The sequence below is a fragment of the Vidua chalybeata genome, chromosome 7 (genome assembly GCF_026979565.1).
Source record: "Vidua chalybeata isolate OUT-0048 chromosome 7, bVidCha1 merged haplotype, whole genome shotgun sequence".
Taxonomy (NCBI): Eukaryota; Metazoa; Chordata; class Aves; order Passeriformes; family Viduidae; genus Vidua; species Vidua chalybeata.
The window spans coordinates 8,825,407-8,845,252 of NC_071536.1; the positions used below are offsets into that span (position 1 = coordinate 8,825,407).

The window sequence follows — 19,846 nt, forward strand, 5'->3', positions numbered from 1 at the left end:
ATACAAACTGATAAGGATCTGAAAATCCTGATTCTAGTTGTTTATAAAATAGAGGAATGCTTTTTAGGAGATACTGTTTAGGAAACTGTTGCAATAAGAATAAGCATGGTATTTATTTTTGTATAAACTTTCGTGGTTCTAGAAGCCTGTGGATATGTATTTCAGGGTTCTTCCTGGAGTCTTGTTTTTTTTTTGATGGGTAACGGAAGCTGGATGGGGTGGGGGTAATAGAAGGGAATTCAGCAAGACTGCAGAAAGTATATCTTGCTAAGACTGAGTCAGTTGCAGGATATTTTGTCCTGCTGCAGATTTCACTCTTGTTTTCTGTATCTCACACAATGCTTTTTTATTGGCATTTCATGGAGAAAAAGTATTGCTTTAGTAGTGCAGATTGTCTGCTTGCTATACTAAGCCAGCTCTTCAGCAGGGTAGATTGTTCTGTGAATTTGATAAAGAAAAAAACCTCCATATTTCCTTCCTTTCCATTTAGCAAGGTAAATTGAATGGAAAAGGAAAGAATTCTTTAAAGATCTTCTAAAACATTTTTTCTCATGCAACTTCTAGCAGAACTTGAAAACATTTCTAGTAAGACCCTACAGAAATACCACTTGCCATCTAGCAGCATTGAACCATTCATTTTGGTACCTTTAAAATTGTATTTAACACTTGCAGGTTGCTACCAGGCACATTCTTTTTGTCAGGTTATGACCCTGGATGATGGCTATGGTCGCAGCTTATTTTGAAGCTCTGAATGGAGCTAGTTCGAGATTTACTGTGCATGCAAGAAGAAACCAAAAATGTTTGAAGGCTGATGTTAACTGAAAGTGAATCCATTTATTCTTTGCTCTGACGAAAGTTCAGGAAAGCAAATGCGTGCATTGTTCATAAGGGCAGTTGAGGAGGTCAGAACTATTTCCACATGTTATAAACCAAAACAGAAATGAGTGGGTACATCTCTTAGATTGGGTGGGGTAGGTTTTAATTCAGAATTTTAATTCAGGCTGGTTATTTAGTTTTCAGCTAAAGAACTAGTTTGTCACAAGTGCTATTGGAGAAAAAAAGTGAAGAATAAAAAAAGATATATTGCTCTTGAGTGGATTTTCAGGTTGATGTATTAAAGAACTCATCTATTTGTATATAAAGTTTAACTGTACTTCTAATCACAATTAGGATTCTGGTTTAGTTTTGTTCTGTTTGTGGGTAAGGAGAAGTGTTTACAGAGAGGCATTTGAAGGGGAGTTGGCAGGCTTTTAAATATATAACCACTTCAAGGTAATATAAGGATGGTGGGCTAGTATTAAAAAAGGAGAAGGTTAAGGGCTAGTATTAAAAAAGGAGATTTTCTTCTAAAGCTGCTAGAGCCAAACCACTGCTGTATTTCCTGAGAAAAGTCTGCTGTACAAATTCCCACCTGGCTATATATCATTGCTCTAAGGACTCTGAGCCATGATTATTCAGAACATCATTTCTCGTCAATAAGGAAAAGAGATTTGTTTTTAAATATTATGTTTGTATTTTCCTAATCTTTCTATATACTAAGCTAATATTACTTTTCTTTGCTGAAAGTGTTTTAGTTGACTTTTAATTTTGCACTTTGAAATCCCATGTAAAACCTTGCAGTGTGAAAAAGTTGTGCAAATATGGAGAATTGGAAATGATCATATTCCTTGAGCTAGTCCAGGCCTTTGTGCTGTCCAGAAAATTAGTATAGGTGGCATGTATTTGTCAGTGTAAAGCCTTCATTTGTGCAAGAACTCTGGGATCTTTGTGTTCTGACATTTGTGATTCATTGGCCAGCATGTCAGGCAATTCCAGTGCTTTCAAGATGCTTACAGTATCATGCACCATTTAGAATAGAAAATATGTGCACCATTGTTTCAGAATGTAATGCAGCAAATGGTGGAAGAGTTCTGATTCATAGTTGTACAAGCAGCCTTTTATTAACCAGCATCTGTGCTGTATCCTTTTTCCTTAATATTTACTTATGAATGGGAAAGTTTACAACTTACAGCAGTTTCAATGGCTGTGGGGCTCAGGTGTTCTCTCAGTACAGCATAAACGCTTGGAGACATTGGAAGAAGATCTGATGGAGAATGTGGTTCTGTAGAGTCATTTAAGCTAAAAAGAAAAAAGCAAACAAAAATATGCAAAAATAATCTTCGAAAAAACTTGAATCCCTCTATGCATATCAGTGGAGTATGAGGAATGTATTTAAGTTTGTTAACCCTGTCCCCAGGCTTGCTGGTGGCCCTGTAAGCTCATGCCAACAACCTGGTATACATTTAAAAATGTAGGAGATTGAGTCAGGTTTGTCCTCTTTCCTTGCCCCTAATATCAGCTGCTGCGGGAAAAAAGGAAACAGTGAAAGAAAAGTAGATCAGAGTACCATAAAATCTGCATTCGATTCTTACAAATGGTTTGCCCCATGAGTGGAAAAAGCACTCTACAGGTGAAGTCCTTTACTGCTTTTTCTTGTCTTTAGTAGTCCTTGCCAAACTATTTTCAAATAGTTCGGGGAAAGGAGGCAGGGGAAACTGCCCCTAATTGACATCAAATAGGATGTCAATTAGGCAAACGTCCAGTCTGGATGAGCAATCAAGTTTTGAAAGAACTCAGAAATAAAAAAAAGATGTATCATGTATCTTTTTAAGGAAGGAATGATTTCTCAGGAAGTATTTAAGGGAGCTGCTAGGGCATGTAGAAAAAAAATTAGGGAGGCCAAAGCTCAGTTTGAACTTAACTTGGCAACTTCTATTAAAAATAATAAAAGAAGTTTTTACAAATATATTAATAGTAAAAGGAAGGGTATAACCAACCTCTGTTCCTTATTAGATGAGGCAGGCAACCTAGTAACTAAAGATGAGGAAAAGGCAGAAATGCTTAATGCCTTCTTCGCCTCAGTCTTTAGTGATTAGACAGCTGGTCCTCAAGACAACTGTCCTCAGGGGTTGGTAGGTGGTACCAGGGAGCAGAATGGTCCTCTTGTTATCCAAGAGGAGGCAGTCAGAGAACTGCTGGGACACCTGGATATTTATAAATCAATGGGACCAGATGGGATCCACCCTAGGGTGATGAGGGAGCTGACAGATGAGCTTGCGAAGCCGCTCTCCATCATTTATCAAGAGTTGTGGCTCACTGGTGAGGTTCCAGATGACTGGAAACTGGCCAATGTGACACCTGTTTATAAAAAAGGTAGGAAGGAGGATCCTGGTAATTACAGGCCAGTTAGCCTGACCTCAGTACCAGGTAAGATAATGGAACAGTTCATACTGAGTGCTATCACACAGCACTTACAGGATGGCCAGGCTATCAGACCCAGTCAGCATGGGTTTACAAAGGGTAGGTCATGTCTGACCAACCTGGTCTCCTTCTATGACCAGGTGACCCATCTGGTTGATGCAGGAAAGGCTGTGGGTGTTGTCTATTTAGACTTCAGCAAGGCCTTTGACACTGTCTCCCACAGCACACTCCCACAGCTTGGACAGGAGCACTCTTTGCTGGGTTAGGAACTGGCTGGATGGCTGGGCCCAGAGAGTGATGGTGAACGGTGTTGCATCCAGCTGGTGGCCAGGCACCAGTCGTGTCCCTCAGGGATCTGTACTGGGATCAGTTCTATTTAATATTTTTATAGACAACATGGATGAGGGCATTGAGTCCTTCATTAGTAAATTTGCAGACAACATTAAACTGGGAGCTTGTGTTGATCTATTGGAAGGAAGGAAGGCTCTGCAGAGAGACTTAGATTGGTTGGATGGATGGGCAGAGTCCAACAGCATGAAGTTTAATAAGTCTAAGTTCTGAGTTCTACATTTTGGCCACAAAAATCCCCTACAGCGTTACAGGCTGGGGACAGTGTGGCTGGACAGTGTTCAGGCGGAAAGGGACCTGGGGGTGCTGGTGGACAGCCGGTTGGATATGAGCCAGCAATGTGCCTTGGTGGCCAAGAAGGCCAATGGCATCCTGGCCTGCATTAGGAATTGTGTGGGCAGCAGGATCAGGGAGGTCATTCTCCCCCTGTACTCAGCACTGGTAAGACCACACCCTGAGTGCTGTGTCCAGTTCTGGGCCCCTCAGTTTAGGAAGGATGTTGAGATGCTTGAGCACATCCAGAGGAGGGCAACGAGGCTGGTGAGGGGCTTGGAACAGAAGCCCTGTGAGGAACGTTTGAAGGAGCTGGGATTGTTTAGCCTGGAGAAGAGGAGGCTCAGAGGTGATCTTATTGCTCTCTACAATTTCCTGAAGGGAGGCTGTAGACAGTGGGGGTCAGTCTCTTCCACCAGGCAGCACTGACAGAACAAGAGGACACAGTCTCAAGCTACATCAGGGAAGGTACAGGTTGGATATGCGGGAAAAAATTTTCACCGAAAGAATAATAAAGCACTGGAATTGTCTTCCTAGGGAGGTGGTAGAATCACCATCTCTGGATGTGTTTAAAAAAAGACTGGACATGGCACTTGGTGCTGTAGTCTAGTTGAGGTGTTAGGGCATAGGTTTGACTTGATGATCTTAGAGGTCTCTTCCAACCTTGTGATTCTGTGATTCTTTAAATTAAATAAAAATAACAGTTAAAGTGTAACATACCTGTGAGGATACTTACATTTTGGAGACTGGGATAAATACAGAAGGAACATAACCTTTCCCCCCTCCATCCGAGGGCTTTGAGACTAGAATAAATAGCAGAGAAATTAAATATTGTCTAGTCATTTTATTATCTATTTGAAATGGATTATTTGCTTGCAGTGCTGCAGACAATAATAAATTGTGAAGTCCCTGCATAAATAAATAGCCATGAAAGTGAGGGGAATTCCTGAGATTAGTCCTTGAGTTCAGATCTTAGTCACAGAATTGCCTGTGCTCCCTTGGTATGAATCACAATATAATACTGCAACTGATGAAAAAGATTTTGTTAGACCTTCAAAGCAAATATACAATTCTTTGAGTTTGAAACTCTGAGCCTGCAGATTCAGTTCTGCAAATGCTTGGAGCTCTGTCTCTATAGATACAGCTTCAGCCATGTATTTTGAATTCTAATTCTTTTGCACGAAATTAAGCCTATATGTAAGATTTTAGATGATTGGAGCATTAGGCAAAGTCCACTGAGTTAAAATGAAGAGGGAGAAAAATACTGTAGCCACAAAATATTTTTGAGTTGCGTAGGAATTTGAGTTCAAATGGAATTGTAACCTTTGATACTGAAATTCTAGAAGAATGTGTTTTATCTATTAAAAAATTAAGGCTTAGAGGCTTTCTTTAAGCAGAATGAATTTGATCTAAAAATGAGCTGACTTGTAACTTGGACAAAAAAAGAATGTAAGCCTGAACATTTTTGGAACCATCCTTGTTTAGCCTTTTTGAATTTTCCAGTGCAGTTGCCAAGGGTTTTCAGAAATATTGTCTGCCATAATAACTTTGTAATTGTGTGGTATATTGGGAAAAGGTGGTGCAGATAAACAGCCTTTGTTTTAGGGTTCCATTGCATGAAATGAAATCAAGTAGGGCTTCCAAGCTGTTTGGGAAATACTGAGTTTTCTTGAAATTAGAGTGACAGCATGCTACAGTGTAACACAACTATGAAGCCAATAAGCAGGATGATTTTTCAGTTTCTTCTCCATTAAACACCCAAGCACTGAATTTTGTGGTGCATAAGTCAGGGGGAAAAAAAGTCCATTTCTTAGCTTTTTTTGAATATTGTCATCACCTCTAATGTAACCTCGAAAACTAGGGATGTATTTGCAAAATGAAGCTGTCTAAATGACAGACACATGTTAAAACAGTTCTCTTGAAGATGACTATTAAAGGAGGCATCTTAATCTGTTCTTTCCCTCCTCTCCCTACAGTCCTCAAATTTCCTCTTGACTTTGCAGCTGCTGTGCAGGAAGGGTAAATAGAGAAAGGGAGCCTAACCTTCGTTTGGCTGACAGCTGTAGTGTTTGCCAAAGGCCTTATCTTTGGGGATATCGGGATACAGGTACTTCAGGGGGTTTTCAGGAACGTTGTCTGCCATGATAACTTTGTAATCACGCAGTATGTCGGCAAAAGGCAGGGCAGATAAGCGACCTTTGTTGTAGGGTTCCACTGAATGAAATGTTACATCGCCTGCAAAAACACAAAAGCACCATAACTTGTAGATGAGCAACTGCAGCTGGAGCACATTTTTGCCTTTCCTTTGAGATTTACACTTGCATAGGCGTTACGTGTTCTTACCTATGTTAGTATCTTTCAATATTTAATTTCTGAATATTTGGAAACAAATCTAAAGCCTGCAGTTAGCAGGTACACCTCATAGAGAGCTTTGTTAATGTAAAGAGCTCAGAGGTAGAATGTCAGAGTTTTGGTTTGTGTTTGAGAAATTATGACACTTGTATCTTGTCTAAAACCATACTATGACATGATACATGTGAATTTTACTTTCAAACCAAACAAAACTTCACTTTTGTATTGCAGGTATATTTTAGAGTTTGGGTTAGTTTTGATTTAGTTGTTGGCTTGTTTTTTTTTTAATTTTAATTGTACTTACCATTTTCTAGCTGATCCACCCAAGTAAAGGTAATTCCACCCAGATTGCTCTCACTAAACCTTAATAAAAATGTTCCTGGTGTCTTGTCTTTCAGCAGAATTCGTTCCTTTTCTTTGCTTACAAATCCCATTACGTACCTGAGGTAAAACAGGAAATCATGGGTTTACTTTTGGAAAAAAATACAGACTTTGATCTGTGAAATGCGTAGAATCTTAGAAGGGCCTGGGTTGGAAGGGACCTTAAAGTTCACCTGGTTCCAAACCCCCTGCTGTGGACAAGGGACATCTTTCACCAGACCAGGTTGCTCAGAACTATCCAGCCTGGCCTTGATCTGGCCAGACTTTATACAGGTGTTCAAAACCTGGTTACAAAGCTGTATGAGGCTTGGGTACTATGACCAAGGCTTTGTGTGATTACACATGGAGTATGGCATTGAGCTCAAAGTACTATGAAGCCTGGTGAAGTTTATCCCAGTGCTTGATTGCATGGACAGATCTGAAGAATAAATCAAAACCTGCATTTCTAAGAGATGCCATGTTGTTCCCCTTTGACAGCAATTTCCAAAAGTTATGAATGGGAGAAGGGAGACAGAAGTGTTAAACTCGTTGCAAATACACCTCTGCATGGCTAAAACTGACATGAGTAAAGGACAGAGAAAATGTGGAGAGAGATCAATATACAGCAGTTCCCTTTTTGCTCACCCATCAATCCAAAGAGGAAGAATGTGTTTTTTAATCAAGTCCAGGATTGCTTCAAGCCAAACCCAAAAGGTAAAAGACTTCCCAGGCAAATGTTCCTAACAGTTAGAAAACAACCACAAAACACAAACAAAACCCCACAACCAACCCCCACACAAACAACCACAAACACAAACAACACACATGAGAGGAGAATCATGAGAGTGATGTTACCCAACGTTTCTGACAGTTTCTTCTCAGTTTCTTAAGAATAAGCTACTTTTCTCAAGTGAGAATCACAATTTGAGCTGTGGTTTTGAGTAACATCTCTCTTTCAACCTGACATAAAACCAACTGATTTTTAAGATATGCATTGGAAGCACTTCATTTTTCAAGGAGAATAAAAATCACATCTGTGGTTTCTTCCTAGTTATAAATTTGTATTTTGAGTGAAAAGAAGAGGAGAAAGTTGAGGGAGAACTTCCCTCCAAGGTTCTGCACTTGTTTAAATAATGTAGTTAGTATGAATTAAAGGAGCTTACCCTTCTTTATCAATACATTGTCTGTTCCTCATCAAAGTTATTGCATATATTGACTGTCTTGAAATAATTTAGGTCAAAACTAAACATATGAAAAATCTTACTTATGCTTTATGAAATGTATTGCATGCTTTGGTAAGACTTTCAATTGACCATATACAGAAATATATAAGGCACACTATAATGGCAGTTTCTGATATTTGTAGCAATATAACAAAGTAGATCCCTAATCCCAAGCTTTATGCTTCTGGAAGTGTTTTCTTCCTAGTTAATTTTTTACAAAGGATGTGATTATGCTGAGCTAAAAGTCCCACATATGGCAAGTGGGGAATCTTATCAGCAGCATTAGAGAAACAAAGATAGGCATGGCTGTGGGTGTTATGAGAAATGAGTTTCGTGTTACTTTTGGAACAGTACCTTGCAGAACTTTGCCCAGGATAGTTGATAATCATTGTAACTGACTTGCTGTCCTGAAAGAGGAAAAGAAAATGCCCAAATGGTGCATGTATTATTCTGAAGTTATGAAATAGATATTGCTTGATATCTGTACAGTTGAGTGGGGGGGGGGTGGTGAGGGGAGAAGTACAATACATCCTGACCTGGGGAGGGGCATGCTAAAGGACTGTAGATCTGTTTTTCTGTATTCTTTTGAAGCAGGTGATAATAGTTTTGGAAATATTTGCCTAAAGTAGCCTGTGACTTGGTTTTTGCAACACTATATGCTCAGTTTCGGTTTTTAGCCTAAATGTTACTTCTCAGCTTTCCCCAGGGCCTCTCCTTTCTGGGGCACGCCTGGGTCTGAGAGTACTCAATAATTCATCTTGCTGAGGTTACAGGGCCTCTTTGCTGTGCTGACACCAGTGAAGCATCTCTGGTGAGGTCCCAGAAATGAACAAACCCACAAGGACAGGTACTTAAAATGAAAAAAACCCAAACCAAACCTCATAAGCAAGCAAAAATACTTCCTTTTGATTTCAGATGTATGAGATAGTTGTTAAGAAAGCAAAATAACATTACAGTTCAGTGTGACTTTGATGCCCTCTTCCTTAGTTGAGCAGCCTGGAAGTTCGAAAGTTGAATTACTCTGTGATAAGAATAAGCTGACACTTGCTTTTCTTTAAAGAAAAAAATTGTCATTGTGACATTTTTGACATCAGCTCTGGAAGTGGAGGTCATGCCATGCTGGTTTTGGCTGGGGTGGAGTTCATTTTCTTCACAGTAGCCAATGTGTTTTGAATTTGTGCTGGAAACAGTGTTGGTAACACAGGGATGTTTTAGTTCTTGCCAAGGAGGGCTTACACACAGTGAAGGTCTTTTCTGCCTCTCAACCCTCCCCATGAGCAAAGGGGCTGGGAGTGCTGGAAGCTGGGAGAGGACACAGCTAGGACAGCTGATCCTAACTGGCCAAAAGGATATTCTGCACCATATGGTGACATGCTCAGCATGTCAACTTAGGGGTAAGAAGGAGGAAGGAGAGGATGTTTGGGGTGATGGCATCTGTCTTCCCAAGTAACTCCTTTGTGTGATGAATCCAGCCCTGATTTCCAGGCTGAACACTTGCCTGCAGATGGGAGGTAGTGAATGAATTCCTTGTTTGCCTTGCATGCACGTGTGGCTTTTGCTTTGTGTGTTAAACTGTCTTTAGCTTGACCCATGAGTTTTCTCACTTTACCCTTCCAATTCTCTCCCCATCTCACTCTGGGGGAGTGGGTGGCTGTGTGGGGCTTAGATGCCAGCTGGTATTGAACCACAACGTGTACTTAAAGCCCCTACCTGTAGCTACCAAATATAAGAACCCCAAAGCAAATAAAATCTGTATATTACTACACCCTTACCCACAAGTTTCTCTGCCAGCATGTTGAGCTGTTCAGAATTGAGTCCACGACCAACGTATGATGAGAACTGCCAGCTCAGTACTTCTAAGAGCTGGCTTAAAGTGGCAGCAGGGGGGTTGTTGAAGAAAGACAAATTCTGCAACAGAATGAATGCTTTGTTTAGATAGCAAGCATGAAATACATATCAGGCTGTAAGAGGAGGCTGCAAGTACTTGAGAAGAATCTGGAAGTGTTGAAAGTGAGCTCTGTGTGTGGGGAAGCATTGGGGCAAACATGTGGGCCGTCCCACCTGCAGCTCCAGTGGAGTGCCTGAGCAGGGTTGTAGGATGAGACTCCTAGAGAGCTAAAGTCCCTGTGTGCATCTTGGATGTTAAAATACCTTGCAATGCCTCTGGTAGTGTCCTGTGTAAGGACAGTGAAAATATGTGACAGCTTAAATCTTGTCAAAAAAAAATTCTAGATATTATCAGGATATTTTAATGTTTAGTGCACGGAAACTTTAAACCATTACATACTGATATGGTGATGTGCTGTTGAATCATTTGGCTTATCTTAGTTTTTTTTCATTTGTGGTGTTGTTTTTTTTTTTTTTTTTTTTTTTTTTGTTTTGGTTTGGTTTGGTTTGTTTGTTTGTTTTTTTTTTTTTTTGATTGTACACACAATGGACATACTGAAGACTGTGCAAAAACTCTTTGGAGTATCACAGAGTGATAATGCAGTCCAGCCTGCTGGTCAGCTGGCCTGCCACCATGGCAGACTGTCTGCCCCTTTCCCTACACTGAGCATCTGTGTGACTGCACTAATCCCCAGCTGAAAGCCTGAGAGCCACTGACAGCCCTGCTCTACAGTCTGCAAATACAGTAACAGTGACTGAATCTAAAATATGTGCTGAGACAGCTGGAGCCTTAGAAAGAATGATTCTGCCTTTGCTCAGGGTTAGAGCCACTAGAAGTTGCTACTTGACGTTTATAATCTCCACAGAAAGCACAAGTTCCTATAAAATCCAGTGGGGGAAAGCAGCACTTAAGTACATTACAGATTCACCTATATGCTTGCTTTCATGGTTTGGAGTTGTACTGGTAGAATTATTTTCTAACAGGTCTAGTTTTAGTCAGCCACACGCAAGAAAGATAAATTAAAACTAGTGAAGTTAGAGAAGTTGTGGAGAATGCCTGTCACTTTTCCTTAATTTAAGAACTACTACTTTAGGCTACAAAAAGAAAAGCTAAGGGTGCATGTGGTTTTATATCTGGGCAGGGGAAGAAAGATAAAGAGAATAACACTAAAGTGTGATGTTGATAACTGTGTATGTGACAAAAATAATGCCAGTTCAAAAGGGAAATACATCTTTTTTACACTTAATGTACTTAGTAACCAAATAATACAAATGTGAAAATGCAGAAAGTCAGTATTTGCATACTGAGGACCTACCTGAGGATCATTGGTTGACAGGTTGTACCAAATAATAGAGGCCCATGCATTGGGCAGTTGGCTGACATTGGAAATCATCACCACAGGCAAAGAGCTGGTCTGGTGGAGAGAATGAATGCCCTGTGTAAATGCTGCTGAGGAAAGTATTGCTGCTGTGCTGTGCTTTGGGTTTTTAGCCTCTCATTCTTCCCAAAGCACAGACTTCTTTTCCAGAAGTTCTGGAAATCTTGTGTCAACTTGTGGTTACTGCTGGGGGCCTCGCCGAGGGTAGGCACACCTGTGGTGTGGCCCAGCACAGTTGTACTTCTATAAACTGCTGGAAAATTCTCCCATCCCAGATAATCTGTCCTGAATACTCACTTCCAAATTTATGGTCAATCCATACAGGCAGACCTGTGTTTCAAAGCTGATGGAGTGCAGTTCCTCAGTCACCATGTGAGGGCCCTGAGGGAATAACGAGGTTATAAAGCTGGGAGTGCACAGCTGGCATTTAACACTGCTTTAGTGATCCAGCTGCTGATGTTACACTTGGAGAGAAAACTCATATCAAATATATAAACAGAACAGGAAAAGAAGGAAGTGAAGGAAACAATTTGTTTGTTCAACTCTGACATTAAATTAGTCCAGAAATCTGGTATTTTTTCTGATGAATCTAAAAGAACCCCTTAATATTGTTAAAGCAGTACTTCTAAACTTTTAGCTTTTTCTAAAATGGTACTTTTAAACACAGATTTGCACACAAGAAGTAAACAGGTAATTTTGTGTGTCTGATAAACGATGTCTCCAACTTTCCTTTTCCTAAAGTTTCCTTGCTGATTGACAATTGGACTTCGAACAGGCATGTTCAAGGAGAAACAAACTAGAAACAAAGCAAATAGCCACAGCTTTAATGACAAATAGGCTTTCATCCAGGTTTGCTGTGGGTACTAGTTGAAGGACTAGAGGCCTAAATCATTAATCCAAAGGAAATCTGGTATTAAAACCCCAAGCTTTTCTTGGATGGAAAAAAACTAAAATCTGTTTGTTATTGTTGATTAAAGTTTGTAGTATTAGCGTTTGATTTGATTACAAAGCAGCATAGCTCTGTAAAGATCCAAATCTCTGCCCCTTAGGAAACAGATTTCTTGAAATACATTTCCATCCCCAGAACTCAAAGTATAAAAATATATTTGCTCTTTTCCAGTTTTCTTTGTTGTTGGTCTTTCCCTCCTCATCATGCATTTGTTTTGTCAGATTTTTCTTTAAAAAAAAAAATTGCAAATCAAAATGCTTTCCCTTACTGAAATATCCAGCTCAACCTGAATTTCTGACACAAAGTTGAAAAGGGTTGGTGGAACAACCCTTTTTCCCCCATTATGATTTTGCAGAAGCAAATTTCTCTCATGGAAAAATCATTTAGGCAAAAAGGCACATCTGCATGAAAGGACAAATCTAAACGGAGAACTTCCACTTTTTTTTAAATGAGGCCAGTTATATTTAACTACACTTTTAGCATACTGAATGTCCTATAACAAACCAAGTTTTGAAAGCATTATAGTCTTTGTTAACAAAGAAAATCCCAACTCTTTGACAGACTGATTTGACCAAGGAGAGGCTCTGTTTGAGGAAATCAGCAGTGAACCAGGTCACAGTTCAGCTCTCCTAATTCTCCACGGCCCTATGATAGCTTTATATAGTTTTAAAGGCATAATGTGTAAAAGTGGGAGGGAAAGGCTCCCAAAACTGGAGTGCCAACATTTCTTAACCTACATTTTTGCATTTGCTTGTTGTGGTGTCAGTGATTTTGTAAGCAGCAAAGTAACTGGGAGGTGAGCCTTGAGTTTCAGTCTTGCTAATCGGGTGGTGAGTTGTTCTGTTCAGAAATGCGTGTGAACTGGGCACACATCTCTTCTGCTTTAGGTTTTGGTCAAATTCCTCATGCTGATCACACCTTTTTGCCTTGGACTTAACGAATACTTCAAATAACTCTTGTGCTTGCATGACTACAGCTATTTGGGCTGTGATGTGATTTTTTTTTTAAATTTTTTTTTTAAACTCGCTAATATAACTTTACCCTCAGTTACGCTGTTTTTAGTGCTGTCATGCCATACACAGAGTCACCACGAGAGGGGAACCTACGACCAGGCTGGGACAAGTGCAAGTAAATTAAGCACATTTTTGGTCCTGGCTGAGGCACCAAACCCCTTTGATGCAAAGATTATGACACCCTGACTTCAGCTGTGAACCTGACCAGCAGAACATATATTTAAAGGACCTTTCCTGTAGGAAACAATTATTTCAAACCGCCCCCCCCCCCCCCAAAAAAAAAAATCTTTAAAAGCTTATTTGGTTTTGTTTGTTTGTTTTTTTTCAAAATGTAAATGACCAAAAAGGTAACCTTTGAGTGGAATGCACACATTTGAGTTATCACTCTCTACCTTCTATTGTAACTTTTTCAATATGCAGACTTCAGACATGCAATTACAATTTGTTCCAAGCAGTACTCATTATACTTATACTAACATAATAATTGGATCCTGTACTTTGTATATATTTCAAAATCTAACAACTCTTTGATTTAAATAAAATCAAATCTGAAATACTCGTGAGAGTATGCAAAAACAACATGTAAAATAAATGCACAAACCTCATTTCCTTTGCTTCCAGCACTTGTTTTCATTTCTTTGGGTTGCTGTATAAAGCAAAGCAATATTTATGTGTCAGAGAAACTGTAGATAGATGTACATATAAAGAACATAATTTATAACCAGGATGTTCTTAGTTATAATAAGATTTTATTTGCAATATACAAATGTAGTCTAATGAAGACTCTGACACTACACATTGAAAATTCTATTCAGTGAGGAGTCTTTTGATATTTTTAAAGAATTGTTTAGGAAACTAAGTTAATGTAACAAAGCATTAATTAGGGTGCTTGCCAAGTGTATCCCACAAAAAAATAAAAACCACACTAAAAACCATCGATCTCAATCTCTTTTTGCAAAACTACACTGAGGCACTGCATCTGTGGTTAAGCCCCAAAATTACCACAGGCAAGAGAGTGTTAGTCAGAAAGCAGGACTCACTGGGCTCTCAGAGAAGTTACACAAGCAGTGCTCTAGTCTCTCACGAAGCTTTATCACAGGCATTAATTTCCGATAGATTTCAAGCATTCAATTCTATCTCCCCTAGAAAATTGTGGTGTGGTTTAGGTTTTTTGTTTGTTTGTTCTGTGCGATGGGTTTTTCTGCTTGGTTTGTATTTTTTTGCTGTTGTTGGTTTGGTGTTTGGGGTTTTTTTAACCAAACTTAGTTTCTGTGAAGTTTTTTAATTCAGCATGATTACTTTTTCCTTTTCTGGTGGTAATTAGGATTTGCTTTCTCATTTCTGTGAAAATATATGGTCTTATTTTATGGAATGAATGAAGTATGGAATGGCTTCTAGAGGTTCTAGGAGTAATCTTCTTGTACAAATAGAAAGAAAATGACTGTGGCCTTGACAGTAATACAGTTCTCCCTCCAGAGTTCCTAAAAAATCTTTTGTTTATCTACACACAACAGTAAAAAAGTGTCAAACCTACCAAATGTCGAAATTCTACTGACAAGCTTCCATTTGCAGACTCATCCATGTTCATGGCTTTCACATGTGTTCCACACAGAACAAATCTACGGTTACTGCAGAGGACACGACAGTTATGTACTCAAATACCATTGTATTGGGCAAAATTAATATATGTGATATTTTATTGTCTTACCTTACAGTTGAAACATTCCTAAAAGAGAAGAGGGGTGGGGGAGAGGAAACGGTTTGTGAATCAGTAAATGTGTAAGACAGAGCTTGTACTGAGAAGTGTATCTGAGATGGTAGATTTTGCCTGCTAAAAGTTGGTTTGTATTGACCCTACAACTACAGTTTTTAAGCTGAAGAACTGAAATTCATACTGTCCACTTAGATTTTTGCACCTGGCCATATGTAGGTAGCGTACTTTATCTTGCTATTTATTATCACACGGCACATGGCTTCTGAGAGAAACAGCCCTGGCTTCTCTCTTGCTCCCTCTTCACTGGGTGTTTTCCCTCTTTTTTGTGGGCCCACATCTATGTCCATGCAGCCAAGGTGGTTTTTAGGGGCTTGCAGAAGCACAACAAGCAGAAGGAGGGAGGTAGCTGGTACCTAGGGCTGGGGATGTTGCACCGTGAGAGTTCAGAGCTATTTCAAAATGAACTAGCTCATAAATGCAATACAGTTTGATTTCAAACTTTTGTGTAATGCTGCTGTATCAGTCTGATGACTTTTTTTCCTAAGTCTTGAGACAAATCTTAAATGGACTTCTTGCCTTTAATTTGAAACAATTAATTAGAATTAGCAGCTTTGTTTTTAAAAAAGAAGTCTTCCATATAAAAAAAGAAGTGTTACTCTGATCTTTTAACTGGTGGGTTTTAATTTTTTTTTCCTTTTCCTTTTAAAAGGAGTTTAAAAATCAGATAGGGTAGCCACTGAAAAAACCTGTGTTGTCTCTGTAGGGAGCAACAGAATATCTTCACTTTTAAGTTTCTTACTTGTCAATAGTTGCTTTCACTCTGATCTGGTAGTTCAGCTCTGGCAATTTAATTAGCAACCTTCAAAACAGAAAATGAGAGTGAATATTAACAGAATGTCTCACCAGAAAACACTAGACTGGTTGCTCCAGATTAAAATATCAGAAATTATTACAATCTGAAAACAGATTAGGCATCTAGGATTACAACAGAATTTACAGGGTTGTATACTCAAAAAGAGGAGCTGGGCTGTTCCAGTGGTGGCTGTCCTACCCTGCCTCTAAGTGTGGGGAAAAGTTAGCATGTGTTTGAGGGAGTGGCTGGAGAGACACCAACGTAGTATTAATTAGGAAATGGATTTCTATTATCTCTGACTGCATCACAGATGTGTGTGTGCTTTCCTTCATGTACCTCTTCTCACCCCCAGCCCTCCATGAACTTTGTGCTGCAAGGTGGAAATTAAATGACAGTTCTTCTCCAACCTTTGCTCTTTCACAAAGTCAGGGAAGGAGCTTCTCGGAGAGAAATAACTTGTGTGTGACTCACCCAAGACCCCCAAAATGCAGCAGTTTCTCTTTCCTCTGTGCAGAAGTGGCTGTGAGTATTCTGATTGTGGCTTGTATGATAAGGATCATTATTTACTCAGTTTGTAAAGTCATTAAAACAAGAATTTGATTCATACAGAACCCTAAAGGTTCTGCCTTTAGCCACAATGTGCCTTTCTTCCTTGTGTTTTACTCTTTACAGCCACTTGTTCTGCATGACAGATTCTGTGGACTTTATATCCCCATTCCAGAAAATTTCCCTGCAGTTGAACGGATCTCTAATGCAGGTTGGTCTGCTTTGCTTTCTAGATTCTGCTAGGATAAAATACTGTACACGAATGAAGGAGTTTATATCAGATTTTTTCCCTTACCTTAATTTAACAGTGAACTGTATTAAAGTTTTGAGAACCATTGGCCTCTGGGGGTGTGTTGGCATGCAGGGCTGCCTTTCAACCACGAAGGAGCTGTGGGAGAAGTGAAACAAATAGATTTTTAGAAATACGTATGAACAAACAGATGGAGGTTTTTTTTTTGGTGAGGGGGAAAGGGAAAGGGGCTGATATCGCTTAAAGACTTATTTCTCTACAGTTGCCAAAGTGGGAGCTATGTATTCCAGCTCTCAGTTCTCAAACTGATCCAGTGGTCTAACTTACCCTGAAATTGTTCCCGTGAGAAACAGATATTTTTAAGACATTGAAAATCACACCAAATTCTATAATTCTAAAACACAATTATGATAAAAGTCTTGGTCTTCCACAATTTTATCAGAGCCATAAAACAGTGTATGAAAATACACTGAGCATTGCTCCAATGAAATAAAATGATAATAATTAAACTATAATTTTAATTTTTATATATATGTAGAGCAAACATTGAGCCCACTTTGCTTTCAGAGACTCAGTTGTGGTATATCTCTAGTATAGCCTGTACAAAAGGCAAGAGAAATGATGCTAATATTTCATCTGCTAATAGAAGGGCTGCAAGAGTTGGGAAGGCAGCAAGAAGTGTAGCTTGAGGGGGACAGAGGAAAGAAAAGGAATATTTACTAAAAAAAAAAAAAAAGGCAAAATCACAAACACAAAACGTCACAACTTTTCTCAGCAGAATGTAGATAACTCCTCCTAGAATACGGGGATTTCTGGCATTCATTTAAGAGTCAGAACTTGATGACAAACCCTTAAATGCTACCCATGAGAAGCTGCCTGGAACCTTCAGTTTCTGTGAATTCTGATGACAGCTGTACATACTTCTTGGGTTAGGAACCTGGTCCTTAAAATCCTCAGACATTCAAACTTTTTTTCCCCTTTTTCTTAACAGTGTATTCTCACTGTTGTACCACTTGAGGTAAAGTTCTGCACTTTGGCAGTGGCTTACGCACTTCCGGAAAAGGTTGTAGAGCAGAAAGTTGACTTTTTCCAGCAGCTGAGGTCTTTGCACAGGAATAGGGTCCCCGTCGTAAGTCAGCCTGGTCAAGAGTTCATCCAGCTTTTCTAGTTGCCTTCTGACTTGAAAGAGACTCTCTGCCAACAGCGTAAAGCTACAGCAAGACAAAAGATTGATTTGCAATCTTTCTTGTAAACTGTTTCTTAGAATGCAAGAACTACTGAAGTTCTTGCTTGGGGAAAATCAGAATCTGTATTGAATGGTGCTTTCCAGCTTTGCCCAAACTCACATCCAGTCATCTTTTGTTTACAGGAGTATATAAATACATTGGGCAAATCACCTGCTTTATCTTCAAAGATAAATATTTTCACAACAATGCAACACAGTCTGTGATAATTTGGAAGAAATATATACATGGTCCTGAGGGCACTTGTGCCAACATTAATTATTTCCTACAGCTCAGGAGTTTTGCAAAATGTACTCTTTAAAAGGATAATATTTATATAGAATGAGCAAGCTGACAAGACTAAAGAAGTGTAAAAGCAGTAAGGAAAAAGAAATCGAAACACACTTGATAACAGTTCAATAGGGTATGGGCATATAAAATTAGACTTTAAAGCTATTTTTAGCATGTTTGTTGGGAAAAAAAGTACTTCAGTGAAAAAAAAAAACCTACACAGAAAAAAAAGAAGCAAAAAACCACTTTTTTTTTTTCAGTCCTAAAATTTTCTTGGTAATTTTCCTTCCTTTTTAATTCTTACTTTTTACTTTACCTTTTCCATATGAGAATTTTGATGGGAGAGTAACGACCATGATGTTGTGTTTACATTGTCTGGGTACGCTGTCTTTTAAATATAATGCTATTTTCTTTTTATTTGCAATCACTTCAGAATTGCCATCACAGAGACTACTGCCATTCAATCCCTACACAGTGTAAAGTCTGGAGGAGTGAAAGCATAGAGCCTCTACCCAGCTCTGCCTAGACACAGCTCCCACCACCTTCAATGACAAACTTGGCACCGTTCTTACTCAAGCAAAACTCCCAAGAGAGTATGTGTCATTTATCTGGAGGATACAAACCCAAAAATTAGTGACTGCCACGAGTCAGGCTAGTGTTCAGTCTGAATAACAAATGTTGCTTTTAGCTAGCACCTTTTAGTTATTTACTCTCAGCTGCTGGTGAGTTTGCTGCTGTTGCAGCTGATCTAAGGGAATGATCATTTCAAGTGCAGCAGACTTCCTGTGGTTTTCAGTGGAAGCGCGAGGTCAGGGCAGGTTTACCAGTTCTGGAGCTGATCCAGCCCCCCGTGGAGGGGCCCCCCGATGCAGGCGATCTGCTGCCGTCTCTTCCAGTCCAGCAGCTCCTCGGTCAGCATGTTGCTCATCAGCATATCGATCTCATGGATCACACGCCCTATTTTACTGAGCATTTCCTGGAAAATAGGAAAGGTGTCACTGACTGACCACAGGCAACAGCTGCAGAATTCAACTATCATTAAGTGCTTACTACATTTGTTTCAATTATTCTGAAAGTAACCATATTTAGTTCCTATTGCTTCAGTGACAGGATTCATCACCCATTGTACATTAATCCTGAATCCCTATGAACTCTTCTTCAGTAATTTTTTTTTTTTCTTTTTTGAGGGTAGGAGGGAAGAGTGTTGCATTCTTTGTGGGCATAATATATCCAAGATATGCCTTGCAAGCCCTGTCAAATTCAAAAAGTTCTGCTTTTGTTTTGCATCATATAAAATGCATTGTGTTTCTGTTTGCTTGATTTAATCATAACCCTGCCCTCATGGACTCAAATTGCTTCACTCTTAAGGTGTGCAGAACCATATCCTTGACTGAGCTGTTACTTGCCAGTTTCTTAACTTCTAGTTAAAATCATCCAGACCTGCCCAAACATTTTGCAAATTTTTAACTCCTGTGAAATGAGTCTGTTCTTCTAAGATGAAAATTTAGAAAGGCACACATACGCATTTGAGTATTTGGTGTGAGAATAAGGGGAGAAAGCAGATTAACCACAAATGACAAAACATTGTCACTAACCTTTCTCTTGTAGTCTAAAGTATTTAGCATCGCCTGCAACGCCAACATTTCCTGTTTAATGAGGGCACTGTTTTTGTCATTCTGTTCTGCAGGGGATGAAAAAAATCAGTATAAATACATGTGTGGGTGTGTGTGCCTATTTATAAGGGGAGAAGAGGAAAAAAAGCCACTACCAGACTTCAGCAAGAACTAGTTAAAAAATAAACTGTGGACATCAGTAGATTATGTAACAGCATATTTAATATGAAAGGACTAACTTTAGTAAAAGTTTAACATAAGGTTTTATGGATCCTGTCTGTAGATGTGTGTAGGGGGCTGGAAAAGGCAGAAAACATACAGATGATACCCAG

General features: G+C 39.3%; 1 protein-coding gene across 1 annotated transcript in view; it reads right to left on the bottom strand.

Annotated features, from left to right (window-relative positions):
- The window catches only part of STAT4 (signal transducer and activator of transcription 4), a 39,475-nt gene that overhangs the window by 1,144 nt on the left and 18,485 nt on the right, over window positions 1-19,846 (bottom strand). Inside the window, exons 6-22 of the mRNA XM_053948145.1 lie at window positions 19,497-19,582; window positions 18,726-18,877; window positions 17,440-17,598; window positions 16,433-16,525; window positions 15,538-15,597; window positions 14,733-14,750; window positions 14,559-14,652; window positions 13,626-13,670; window positions 11,360-11,443; window positions 11,000-11,098; window positions 9,563-9,704; window positions 8,151-8,194; window positions 7,219-7,313; window positions 6,518-6,654; window positions 5,905-6,096; window positions 4,598-4,664; window positions 2,010-2,118 (exon numbers count right to left, since the gene is read on the bottom strand). Coding sequence (XP_053804120.1) covers window positions 2,010-2,118; window positions 4,598-4,664; window positions 5,905-6,096; window positions 6,518-6,654; window positions 7,219-7,313; window positions 8,151-8,194; window positions 9,563-9,704; window positions 11,000-11,098; window positions 11,360-11,443; window positions 13,626-13,670; window positions 14,559-14,652; window positions 14,733-14,750; window positions 15,538-15,597; window positions 16,433-16,525; window positions 17,440-17,598; window positions 18,726-18,877; window positions 19,497-19,582 — 1,676 coding nt within the window. The remainder of the gene's footprint in view (window positions 1-2,009; window positions 2,119-4,597; window positions 4,665-5,904; window positions 6,097-6,517; window positions 6,655-7,218; window positions 7,314-8,150; window positions 8,195-9,562; window positions 9,705-10,999; window positions 11,099-11,359; window positions 11,444-13,625; window positions 13,671-14,558; window positions 14,653-14,732; window positions 14,751-15,537; window positions 15,598-16,432; window positions 16,526-17,439; window positions 17,599-18,725; window positions 18,878-19,496; window positions 19,583-19,846) is intronic.